At 34.4% G+C, this 14,181-nt stretch overlaps 1 protein-coding gene across 2 annotated transcripts in view; it reads left to right on the top strand.

Moving 5' to 3' along the window:
- Positions 1-14,181, top strand: part of AK5 (adenylate kinase 5) — a 113,379-nt gene that overhangs the window by 27,111 nt on the left and 72,087 nt on the right. For both annotated transcript variants that reach the window (XM_039356680.1, XM_039356682.1), the window contains one exon: positions 7,784-7,975. In XM_039356680.1, coding sequence (XP_039212614.1) covers positions 7,784-7,975 — 192 coding nt within the window. The remainder of the gene's footprint in view (positions 1-7,783; positions 7,976-14,181) is intronic.

Raw genomic sequence — 14,181 nt, 5'->3', positions numbered from 1 at the left:
GAGTGTTTTTTGTTGTTATGGAAATGTGATGCTCCCATCTGATAATGGCAATTACAGCTTTTAATTTTTAAAAATAGATACCTATAAAAGGAACACTTACTAAATCTGCCGAAGGATCAGGGTTTTTTTGTTCAGTTGGAAGAGCCATTGGGAGCAAGTGAACACATTGTACATTTTTTTTAAAAGAAGTGTCTTAGACAAGAGCCCAGTTTAAACATTCAGCAATGTATCATGGACGTCTGCAGTTGTGGAGTCCAAAATCTATGTAACTAGTTTTGTAGTACATGCTAGGACATTTTTCATCCTGTGAAAAATAAGATACTGTCAAGCAGCAGCAGAATTTGTCCTATCAAATATATTTTTCCTTCCCAGGGGCTTTTTTGATCATTCAAAAGGCATCTGGTGATGACAATGCTGTCTGTTTTTGTTTTTGTTTTACATGTTTAGGACTGTCACATATGCATTTTGCAGCTCTTCATAATGATTTTATTAGCAAAAGGAATAGAATTACTAAAGATATCTCTAGTTATATTGAACAACAACAAGAACAACTGAATGTATGCATTATGACAGCATAATGCATTATTATGATTATGTCTGCTTCTTTTTCTATCTGCCAACTGTTTCCCTATGTTGGCAGGTAATATACTGTATTTAGAAAGCAAGAATAAAAAGTAGAAGTGTATGCATGAATATTTATTCTCATTAACTTCTCTAAATATAGATTTAGGGAGCTTGCCTACAATTTAATTATCCCCACTTTCTTCTCATACATATTTTCCATTAATAATGCTTGGTACCTTGAAAAGCAACCTGATATTGTGACACATTGAAAATTATAGAGTGGACACTTAAAGACTGGTTTTCTGAATATTTGTTTCTCTCAGAGCACAATTCAGCTTGTGTTCGCCAAATACAGAAGACTAGCCATGCAGTTACTGATATTGGACCTCTGTTTTCACTAATCATTGGAGGAGTGGTAAAAAAGAAGTAGCAGTTGATGCTAAGTTAGGCTAAATTTCTTCATCATTCCTAGTTTTAATTCTCAAGCAATTTACTACTAACATTCTGTTATTTGAAAACCTGCATGGAAGTATCCATAAAGTTATTAGGAGTTAAGTTCAATTCAAGGGAGCCTAAGTTTATTTTTATATTGTTCCATATAAGGGCCTTGAGTTGATAGGACTGTAAAGATTACTAAGGGTTGTACCATATGTGTTATGTGCAAGCTTTTCTGTACTAACAAAATAATAATTTAACCCCCTGAAGACAGTGGTATCGACAGCAACCTGCCACGACATCAAATGACACATCAACATAGAAATGCCACCATTACATACTTGTTTCCCAACATCTGACTAAAATATGTAAGATGTGACATTTGCACAATAAAGTTATTGAACATGTTTGAACTTTGGTCCCTGCCATACTCAAGAGGAAACATTTGCCTACTGTAACATATGTATGTTAACTTTATCTTATAGTTCAATATTTCATTGTAGTTTAATAACTATAGTTTTCTACAACTGATTGCACAGTAGGACCCTGTAGTTCCATTTCTCTTCATAAACCAGAATGTGATAACTTGATCTTTTACCTCCTCTGATTTAAAAGTACAATTTCTGGTCTTTACGTAGTGAGAAATTGATTTAAGAAATTACAAAAATGTTCTATTATTATTAGAAAACTAGATGCCCTTTATTTTAGAAAGTTGTCCTTTAGATTTATTTATTTTTCAGAAACTCACTTCTTTCCTTTATTTTGCTCATTTAACCTTTAGCATGCAAATTGTACCATTTAATTGTAAAAAATATGACATTTGAATTTTCTTTTTAAAATAAATTTACATATACTGCTTGATTTTACATATTTTTAAGATACCTTTTTCTAAAGGTTTTCTTTGTTTTGCGTTATAAAAATAAACATTTTTTAATCTTTATGAACCTCTTTCAAAGATGCCCCTTTTTCAAGTTTGTCCTTTATTTTTTCCAAGAAAATACGGTCACTGCTATTATAATGTGAGAAAGAAATAAAACATAAGGCTCATTTTAGATCTAATAAACAATATACCTGGATTAATGTATCAAAAGAAGCTGTAAAATCATTTCTTGGGCTTAGCATGATATGCAAACCAGATATCACACATTTTCGAGGTATTTATGCATATTCTTGGCCTTTGTTCATTGCTTTTGGGCTTGTCTGTAATTCTAGCAGGAATCAAATTTCAGCTTTATATTTACTGTGGACAGATTCATTAAGTCCAAATGTTTTCCTCTTTTCACTGTAACCGAGTCATCCATCTTTATCTCTATTATAGTGAGAAGAATGAGGGATGCACTATAACAAATTATATAACAAATTACATAATTGCTGATATACATCTCAAGTAGGCATATTCTATTTCCTTTTCCAAGAATTGGAAGATGGAGAGGGTTTTCATTGTATCAAATTAAAAGGTAACAGAGGCTGAGCCAGCAGTCTAAGAATACGGTAGTTGTGTAACTCTTTTGAGGGAAGGTCATATCACCTTATGTCTGCGCCCTTCATCTTTATTTCTCTTTGTTCCTTGTTTCAACTTAGCCTCTGTTTTTACCATTATGCTTTTCTTACACAAAAATAAATCCTCTGATTCTTCCTTCTTCACTTTCTCCAAGAATCCTCTTTTGAACAACTTGGATTTTTCGTAAAAACTGCTTTAAGAAGTTACGTAAAGCAAAAGTTTGAGGTTATATTTCTTTTATATTTTAGAGCACTGAAAACAGTTGGAAATCAACACTTTTTCTTTTTTGTCTTTCCACTTTTTAGCTTCTGTTTTGTGTTTAGCATATGTGCTAAATTTGAAATTGTTGTGTGCTTCTTTTATGAGGTACTTCGCTGTAAATGAATCATTATTCCAGCCATTGTCTACCCACTGCAAGATGAAGGCCTCTTCTGCATGTTTCCAACCAATATGGTCCTGAGCTTTCTTTTGCTAACTGGGCCTGTAATACTTGCTTGTGATGGCCATGAATAGATTTGTGTTTTAGGTTATTAGCCATGAATAGATTTGTGTTTTAGGTTATTAGAAGAAAGTATTTGCTACAAATATTGACATTTGTTGGCAGTGCTGTTAGTAGTTTATCTCTGCTTGATTTTTTACAACAGGACCAACTTTTCCTGTTATTCTAAGGTAACCAACCGTCCTCCTTTAGGGAGGACAGTCCTCCTTTTGTAAGTTCTGTCCTCCCTCGAAAAGCGTCCTCCTACATGTCCTCCTTTTCGATATTTGAAGACTAATCTGCAGGGCTTTTTTTTTCTCATAGAATGCTCAGAACGGCGTTCCGGCGCCTTTTTTGATGGTTTTTTTTCAACTTTTGCATGAGCTATGCTACTCCCCCTATTGGCTTTCAAAAGCCAATAGGAATTGCTGCTGAGCGCGCCAAACACCCGGCCGGCAAACTTTGCACATGCAAGTTGTCTGCAGCAAAGGCGAATTGGCAGGAACTTTGCACCCCTCCCTGCTACCCAACTACACCATCTCCTAGTTAGTCCCAAAGATACCTGGAGGAGACTAACTTCCATTTAGGGATGGAAAAATCAAAAAAGAGGAAATGCCATTTCAACGATAAATTGAATAAGGAATTTTCATTCATCACATCAAAGAAGGATAACATTGTTTTCTGCAATATTTGCAGCTGAGAATTTTTTATTGCAGTTGGGGCAGAGCAGCTATTACGAAACACTTGACCACCAAGAAACATAAGCAATCATCAGATGCATCTGCTTCCAGTTTTAAAGTAACAAGGATTTTTAAAACTTCAAAGTATTCTGAAGATGAAAAACAGTGAGTTGCAATGGAGGGAACATTTGCATTCCATACCATACCATAATTCACAATCAAAGTTTTCGTAGTATGGATTGTACTACTAAATTATTGAAAAAGTTTCATGATGCTAAATTTTCATGCGCCAGGACAAAATGCGAGGCTATTATTAAATCAGTATTTAAAAATTATTGTGACAAAATACTTACAGAAGACTTGGAAACTGCAGCATCTGTAACGGTTTTATCTGATGCATCCAATCATAATGAAATTAAATTGTATCCAATAGTAGTAAGATATTTTAATGTTACCAAGGGCATTCAAGTAAAAATTTTAAATTTAGAATCCATTGAGGGCGAAACTGCTGAAACTTTGTCAAACCATCTATACAGAGTAATAAATGAAAACAATTTGAAATCCAAAGTTGTTGTACTAACAGCTGATAATACAAACACAAATTTTGGTGGGAGAAGACGCAAAGGGGTGAGTAATGTGTATGTAAAATTACAAGATTTACTCCAAAAGAAAATACTAGGAATAGGTTGTAATGCACATATTTTGTCAAATGCAATCAACACGGCATCATGTGCCATGCCAATTGATGTAGAAGTAATAATAACTACAATTTATTTGTATTTTAGTTATTTTATTGTTCGTGTGGCTACTTTAAAACAATTTTGTGAAGAAGTGAATGTTCAATACAAAAAACTTTTAGGATATTCAAAAGTTAGATCGCTTGCTCTAACACCTGCTATAGAGCGTGTTCTACAATTATTTGAGCCTCTCCGTACATATTTTTTAAGTTTAGACTAATGTCCTAAAATCCTGGAATCATTTTTCAGTAATGAAATATCTGAGATATTAATGTATTTTGTACATATTCAAGCATCTATTTTTCACAAAACAATTCAAAAGATTGAAGGTGAACACATTTCAGCTACAGAAGTTACTCTTATTTTGAATGACTTTATCCTTCAATATAAAACTCAATTTGAAGAAAAATTTCTTCCTTTAGTTATAAAAAGAAAATTGTCAGACTTAGAGGAATCAAATCCGGGCATAATGGAAAAGTTTATCAAAGAAGTGCAGAATTTTTACCAAACATGTTTTCAATATATCGAAGAATGGTCTGAAACAAACAACACAGGAAATAACAGTTTTCAATGGTGTTTTTTGACTTCATCGCAAGTATATTGGACAGATATTAAATCTCGTGTTGAGTTTTTATCTAAAGAAATGCCAGACATTAAAATAGACGACAATTGTCTCTTTGAAGAAATTAGAAGACTGAATGTATTTTTAAATTCTGAAAAATTAATACAATGGGAAAATAAACACGTTGGAATTGATAAAAGATGGGTGAAAATATTCAGCCATTTAAAAAATGAACATATTCCACGTGAAAATTTATTTATTCTTGTTCAATTTACGTTGTGCTGCCCTGGAACTAATGCAGCAGTTGAAAGGGGTTTTTCAATTGCTAATGATTTTTGGAAAAGTGAGAAATCGAGATTGAATGTTAATACTCTAGCTGCAGCACTTGCCGTAAAATTCAATATGAAGGATATTTCTTGTTCAGATATTTCCAATATATTGTTAGAATATGATACATTGACAAAAAATATTCATTCAATGGAAAAGTACTCATTTAAATAATAATTAATAGGCATGTAAGCATAATTACAATATAAAATGTTATTGTTACAAATGTTTTTTATTATGCATTATCATAATTATAGTGTATTCTGTATTATTGTTGCAATGAATAAAATGTTTCTTTTATTTACAATATTTTTTTCTTCAATTTATTTGTGTCCTTTTCATTGTAAAAAAGTTGGCCACCTTAGTTATTCCAGATGTTATTTTACTTCCAGTGTTTACATTTATACCTTCTATAATTTATATTTTTGGAAGGGGGAAGCTATACCAAGATGTTGCATGTCAGCATAGAACCAATTTCCTAATTAATAAGGAAATATTATTAATAATAATAAATGCTAGTTGGCCTTACAACATAGTATTTCACAGCCTAAAGCTCTTGTTTAGTATTTTAACCAGTCATATTCATTCAGTTAATTAACACCACTTGTTATTAATTTATATGTCTTCATTATTCTCTTTCACCCTTCTTATTTTCTTCCTAGAATTGCTCAGCCTTTATGGCCTTCAAGCATTTCCAGTTTTGAGAGTTTCTATCACTATCAAATGCTCTATTTTTGTAATATTTTTTTTCATTTTGATAAACTTGCAGATCCTACCCAAGTCTGCAAGCACTATTGTGAAGAGATGATGTCATATTTGCTTACATAATGATTGTAATAGTAAAACTTAGTTAATTAGCTGTATATTTAAAAATATATTTACTAAACTTCCAAGATTTGGAAGTTTGTGGTAGGAGTGTGATATATAAGCTGTAGACAGCAGGATAGGTTGAATAAGAAGAAAATGTACATGGGGTACAATGTTCTTTTTAGATAATTACACACATCAGTTCTGAATGCATTCTCTTTTATAACATTAGCTAATTTTCCCAAGATTTAATAGGCAAACCAGCCCATTTTTAAATATTTCCTTTCCAAATGCAAATGGCATTGACAGTACACTCCTTAGGAAATGACAAACTGTCCTAAATATTTGTCTTCCTGGTAAACAACTTAAAATAAATTCCCTCAGTATCTTTTAATTGTATGGCTGCTTAGGTTATCCTGTCATTTCACATGGACTGTAATCACCAGGCCAATTATTTGCGACAATTTCATTCTGCTTAATTATTTTCAAAGAACATAATTATCCCCATCATGCATAGGGAAACATAAATACCAGCATTAAGATTGGAACCCAACAATTGCTTTAGTAAAAGATGCTCAGTTCAATTAGTATTATTTATTTCTGCTGTGTTATTATAAAGAGCCCTTATTACCAAGAACATGCCCAGCATGGTCTGTGAAAGTGCCTTTGGCCTGAACAGCAGGAATGAGTGTGCTAAAATCATGTGGGGTGATACTGTCTTTTCTTTTTCTAGAGTTTTCATACCATGCTCATACATGCACTTTTATATGCCAGCTGCTGTAATTTCCTGCAACTTCCTTACCAGCTGGGATTACATTTCTTTCAGACCAAAAAAGGGGGTGACAAATTGGTCTTTCTCATCACGTTGGGCATTGAGGTGCAAGAAGGGAAAAAAGAGAATCTTCTTTCTTCTTAGTCTACACAATGTTGGATACAGTTTAGTTTACAGTGTAGTTGTCCCAAAGAAACTGGACTTCCTTGTTTTTCCTTGAAAACGTTAGAGAGTTGCTGGGGCCATTTGGGGCCATCAGAGAAAAACAAGAAAGTCCAGATGCCTCCAGAAAAAAGCACCTTTGGGACAATCATACTTGGATGACTGAGAATCTCCATAGACATTTAGCTATGCACTTTAGGATGAACACCTTTGCATGTTGTGACTCTCTAAAAGAATGCAAATGATCAGCTGTCTGCAAGCAATATAAATCCTTCCACTCCTCACCATCTAGTCAGAGCTGAAGAAGCTTCTTGGATGAGAAGCGAAGCATCTTCAAAGAAAAACAAGAAAGTCCAGTTGCCTCATGAAAAAGCATCTCTGAGACAACTGTGACCTGGATGACTGAGAATCTTCATAGACATCTACAGTGTAGTCTACACAGACTCAATATAATTCAGATTCCAGAAGGAAAGAACTTCCCTTGGGATGTTAATGGAGATCATATTTCCCTTCAAACAAAAATATATAAGGGTTCAGTGTTTGCTAAAGCTCTTGAAAAATGGCAAAAGTTGGTGGCTTACAGCAACATTCATTCATCCATCCATCCATTTATCCATCCATCCATTCATTCATTCATTCAATTTTTATAGCTGCTCAACTCAACCAAGTGACAATAGTTGACAGGTGGATAATTGACAGTAACCTGAATGCATTTCTCTGTGTTGATCTTTCCATCATTTGGGTGATTTTCTTTACAGATCTGTACCCCAGATTTGGTGGTGTTCTTGTCCTGCTCAAATCAACGACTACAAGAACGCCTAATGAAACGCGCCGAACAGCAGGGGAGGCCTGACGATAATCTGAAAGCTACACAGAGACGCCTGACTAATTTCAAGCAGAATGCTGTTCCGCTGGTCAAATATTTCCAGGAAAAGGGTCTGATTGTGACCGTAAGTTTTTAAATCTGTATGCGTTATAAATTAATTTCAGCTAGCAAAATTCAGGCAATGATGATCTGACCTCTCATGCTTTTGAGAATAACTATTTAAATCATTAAACGTTTTATTCATGTTTGATTGAGGACTCCTGCAGTCACACTAAGACTGAGAGGCCTCAGTGACTGTTTCATGCTCACTTGATGTATAATTTATATAGCTGTTGCCTTTTTGATCAAAGCCCTTTCTGTTAGAGAAGAAATAATTTGTTATCTTACAACACCCATAAAAGTTCCTATCAGAGAATCGGGTAAGTCACTTGGTGAAAGAGAGATGCTTTATATCCAAAATTGTTCGGATGGAAATGGTCTGTGTCAATCCATTTTTTTGCTTGGGATCAGCAGAAGAAAAATTATGGCCAAATTTAGGGATGCTATAAGGTAGCTCAGTATTTCTCAACCTCAGCAGCTTTAAGATGTGTGGACTTCATTCATGCTTGCTGGAGAATTCTGGCAGCTGAGATCCACACATCTTAAAGCTGCTGCAGGCTGAGAAACACTGAGCTGTAGAGAATATATTTTGAGCTGGACACTAATTTGGAATAAATACAGCCATTCTGATAATAATAAATTACAGGTGGTCCTCATTAGACGACAGCAGGAAGCAATGAAAAAAAATATTTTCATATATGGTCAGTCTTCACATTTATGACCTCCAGAGATCTGTAAAACAAGGGGAAAGCTGAAGTAAAAATCAGAAGCACAGTCGTAGTTTCAATTAGCAACTGTTTCAATTTGTGACTGATTTACTGGTCCCAAATGTGGTCGCTAAAATAAATAAAAACTACCTGTATGTTGAATGTATAGTACAGCTTATTTTCAGATTCTGCTTGGCATTGCAGAACTTTTATCCTGCAATTATAATACTGCCCAGAATTCAAAAGCAAAGAGTCAGCAAGTCTGGAAAAGATAATGTTTCATACTTGTTATACCACAAGATGAAGCATTGGAATGATATATTATTGTAAACAATAAATATATCCTTAGGTGTAGAACTGGAAATCAATCATAATGTTGAATCTGCTTGTTAAAAGAAAGGATTGTTATAAGATGAATTCTGTAGCTCTTTCAAATCAATGCTTCTTTATAAAAGAAACCAGACGTGCAAAACAAGCAACTCAGTGAAATATTATAGGAGGATAGGCTGAAAGCAGCAAAAAATGATCTTTTGGCCAGAAAGAGATCTGTCAGAAGGCTGGAATATCTGTAGGAGTCTGCAGAAAGATTTCTTCAGCTCTGTGAAAAGGGGGAGGAAAACGATGTTCTGATTTCAAGTTATATCCCAATTTTGCATTGCTTAGACAGTTCCATTAGTTAACAACAAATCAAACTCTTTTATCTCTTACTTTTCTTCAATAATTGCAGTTGGACCTAGGGAGAAATTCATCTAGCATGGATGGGTTCCTCAAGTTATTTCCAAATTACCTCTTCTCAGTATCTCTTAACAATTGGTCATATTGGTTGGGAATGTTGAGTTGCCCACAACAGCTGGAGGGCCACAACAGTGCTGGGTTTTTTCTCTCTCCCTGCAGATCAAAGCGCAAATTAGAAAGCAACTACATTTAAAAAAAAAATCTTGGCTTTAGACAAAAGGCTGGGTCCTCATCTGCCCTGGTCTAAGACTGAGCTAACAGCCTTAATGGATTTTACTTTGTTTTTGAGACCATACCAAAACAAACAAAACAAAATCCCCAAATATTACATTGGAAGAGACAGTGCACTTTTGAAAACATTTTATTGCACCAGTATTTAGTTATTATACTGGAAAGTAGTTTTTCAAAAGCTCTTCCTTTGAACCCAAGCAGCAGAAGAGGCTCAGATATTCTCTAAATCAGTGGTTCTCAACCTGTGGGTCGGGACCCCATTTGGGGTCGAATGACCATTTCACGGGGGTCGCCAAACCATGCTGTCCGCCATTTTTTCCCTTTTCCCTAGCTGTCCTACTCCCTCTTATTGGTGGCCACACCCATTTGGGGGTCACCACAACATGGGGAACTGTATTATGGGGTCACGGCATTAGAAAGGTTGAGAATCACTGCTCTAAATAATGCCTGCATCAAAAGTCCAGATACTAGACAAGATAATGTAGTATCACATAACACAGTTTGAAATCGTTGATTCTCTGGACATTTACATTCTATGGTGTATATACAGTTAATCCTTGACGTACGACCTCAATTGAATCCAAAATTTATGTTGCTAACCTTTGTTAAGTGAATTTTGCCACTTTTTTACCATCTTTCTTGCCATAGTTGTTAAATGAATCACTGCAGTTGTTAAGATAGTAATGTGATTATTAAGTGAATCTGGCTTTGCTAATGACTTTGCTTGTCAAGAGGTCACAAAAGATGTTCACATGACACCGGGATACTGCAACTGTCATAAATATCAGTTGCCAAGCATACAAATTTTTATCACAGGACCATGGGAAGGGTGCAATGGTTGTTAAGTCTGAAAAATGGTTGTAAGTCACTTTTTTCAGTGACCGTTAAATGGTCATTAAATGAACTGTTGTAAGTTGAGGAATACCTGTAATCCTCATTGTTATAGTCACCGACCAGCATTTGTACAATTGTTATAAAAAGTTACAAAGTTCAAATGAAAACGCAGAAGCATTTCTAAAATCAATAGAAAGAATAATAAATTATTCATAATGATGCTATAAATAGAGTCTTCATTTTAAAACTATTAATTTAAACAAATAGTAAATATAGCAAGATTATAAAACTGCTACGAAATTCTTAAAAACTTGCTTACTAAATGCTAAACTGCTCACCATATATGCAAACACAAATACAAACTTACTGGGATGAATGACTGGTGAGTTGTAAACTAAATTATATATTTGAGGGATCCTAAAGATTAAAGGAGGAGTTTTCTCTTTCTCTCTCTCTCTCTCTCTCTCTCTCTCTCTCTCTCTCCCTCCCTCCCTCCCTCCCTCCTTCCCTCCCTCCCTCCCTCCCTCCCTCTCTCTCTCTCTCTCTCTCTGTGAAACCAGATGCCTTAAAAGTCTTCTTTATTTCTGCTGAAGTATTTACAATGGCATTTGTTATGTTATGGCAACCATTTTCTTTCCTGTTCCAGCAGTAGCACACAAAAATGAAAAAGGAGTTCAACCATGTAATTAAAGTTAAAAAAAAGAAGTTACCTAGAATACATTGAGATTCATAAACCCAGGATATGCAAAGTTGTGTTTCTGAAGAACCTTTTTATAAGCAGATAAACCAAAAAACAAAACCTGCACCTTTGCAACTCCTCTTTGAGTTGCAAAGGTAATCTTCCTTGATTAAGGGAGAAAAAGTTTTATTTATACAAGCAACTGGTAACATTTAAAAAAAAAGTCCACTGGGAAGAAGGCCTATCACTGATTATTAGTAATAACAGCTATAAGTTATCTTTGATATCAAAAGTATGATTTTTCAATACCATTTGTGCAGAACATGCACAAGAGGATATTATTGCAGTTATGTCCTATTTGTTGACTACTAACAGCCATCCAGCTGACCACTGTGGCAACACATTTTTAGACTGGGCTTACGTTGCGTGTTTTATCTATGGCCAATTGAAGACATTCCTGGTTGTTTTTAATATTTTGTTCAGTGCCGCATCCCTAGGAAGATATTATCAAGTAATCATTGGATGCTGGAGTCTCAACCATTCGTTACTTTAAAAATAGAGCAGGGCTGAAATATGAAAAATCTACAGATTTCATTTGGGAAGTTACATCTTCTTTCCTCATGCTAAGAATTTATTGTCAAGAAGTCAGAGGCAAAACTTCCAGTTTTCCAGGGATACTGTACAGCTTTGTGTTGATCTCAAAATATTTTGAACTACAGATTTTCCTTAGACTTTCAGCAAGGAAGATTTGTTTATTATTTATTTAATATAAAAAGGCTGAGCATTGCAGTCTAAAATAACTGTCAAGACACCAGTTTTGGGAACATTATTATAAAACAACTATACTATGCATTTTAAAGATAAAAATCAGGATATTACAGCTTTTCTAAGGATGTTTCAAATAAAGTAACTCTCTTTGCACAGAAAAAATAGAAATTGTATTTGTGAAAGTTAACAGAGAGCACTAAATTGTAAAGTATATTCAGGAAGCACTACATCTAAGAATATACCTCTGGCTATAGGTTTCAGTCTGCCAAGTGAAAATTGTAGGAATGGCATTAGGTTTCCCGAAGGACTTTTAGCATTCTTCGTATTTTCTTTGTAAGATTCTTTTAGAAAAATGAGAGAATTAAACCTCTTGGAAATCATTTTAATACTGTTGAAGAAAATTATATTTTCTGATGATAACTTGTTTGCTAGCCATTTCTGGGTGATGCAAAAGGGTAATCCGGTCTTGAAATATTGTTTCTTCTATCAAAGATATATCCAGTCTGTTTCTCTTCTCTTTAGTTAGATTCGTTAGAGGGGTTTTTGTGTGTCAGAGAAAGATGCATCCTTTAAACGGAATATGCTTTAACTCTGACTTGTAAGCTTTCTGAATCATATTTATCTTTTTAAATAGCAATAGAGAAATAATCCCCAGTTAAACATAAAAAGGAAAGTCAACTTACAACATGTAAAATGACAACAATGAATATATATTTATATAAAGAAAAGAAATAAATGAAATATAGTACCTAGTTATGTGTCGAAAACAGATGTGTAAAAAGGGGACAAAGTCTACTACCTAAAATGTTCTTTACAAATAGACCATTATTAATTGATTGGCTGTTTATTTTATATTCCCTACACTGCTTTGCATGGTTGCATCTTTCCATATCTCTTTTGTAGTGGAAACCCAGAAAACAGTGGAAAGACTTCCAGCAACAATGCTGTTTTAAAAAAAAACTTTCAGAAGTGCCTTTCATAGAAGGAAAAAAATCATCTAAAGACAACATTTCTGCCCAGGGCCACCTTGAGATGGGTGGCAAATAAAATAAATAAATAAAATTTCCATCTGTCCCATTTTGTTCCTGCAGAGGAAAGAGAAATGTATATCACTGGTTCATGTTGCAAAAAAATGTTTTGTGATTCGCCTGTTTTTTAGACTTTCCATCATCCCCCTCCCCCAGAATGCTGCATATCATTTGGTTAATCCTGATATAACTACTTTAAGTTCCATAGTGTTAGATTTTTATGAGGCTATGCCTTCTAAGATGAGTACAGAAACAGTTGATATTATTATAGTATTTTGTTTCCCTTTATTAATTCATATAAGAATTTAGAACAGTGGTTCTCAACCTGTGCGTCGGGACCCCATTTGGGGTCGAACGACCATTTCATGGGGGTCACCAACAATGCAGTCCGCCATTTTTTCCCCCTTTTCCTTAGCTGTGCTACTGCCTTTTATTCTATTGGCTTTTGAAAGCCAATAGAATAGACTCTCTTGAATAAAGTCTAATTCTATTGGCTTTCAAAAGCCAATAGGAATTGTCCAGGCTGTCTCTGCCCTGCTGAGCCTGCCAAAAGTCCCATTCTGCAGATGGTGCTGCACCAGTTGAGTAGTCCTCGACTTACGACCGGTTGAGTAGTCCTCGACTTACGACCAGTTGGGGGTAGCGGCATTAAAAAGGTTGAGAACCACTGATTTAGAATAACATTATATTCAGCTATTTCCCCAGCCTTTCTGTGTTTTTAAATTTTAGGATGATAAAATTGAAATGGATTACTTAGACTATCAATTCCAAAACCCAATTCAGTGTAAGAATCCAAGGCATAATGAAGAGTTAACTGAAATATATTATGGAACAAGCTGTTTGCTTTGAAGAAATATCCAGTCTAAATTAACTGCATCATAGAGAACAAAGGACTAGACATTAAATCACTTTAACGTCTGAAAAGGAGAATATGTTTTGAAAGACATATAATAAGTCTTTATGTTTGGGAAGATTCTCACCAGACCATAAAGAGATTGATCTGAAGCTCTTGAAACTAATGCAGTAATTATCAGAAATTAGCATAGATTTTTTTTTTAAAAAAAGGCATTCTCATACTAATTAATCTTATTAACTGAATAATTTCTTCAGTAGATTGTGGGAATCTTTTAGATGTAATTAATATATCTTAATTTTACCAAAACATTTGATAAAATGGCCCGTGACATTCTGATTAGCAAAGTGTGGCATAATAATTAAATGGATGTATAACTGGATGCAAATGTCCAAG

This window comes from Crotalus tigris, unplaced genomic scaffold (genome assembly GCF_016545835.1).
Source record: "Crotalus tigris isolate CLP2741 ecotype Arizona unplaced genomic scaffold, ASM1654583v1 scf7180000018826.840336, whole genome shotgun sequence".
Lineage (NCBI taxonomy): Eukaryota > Metazoa > Chordata > Lepidosauria > Squamata > Viperidae > Crotalus > Crotalus tigris.
Note: the sequence above shows the minus strand (reverse complement) of the source record. Positions and strands in the feature narration are given on the sequence as shown.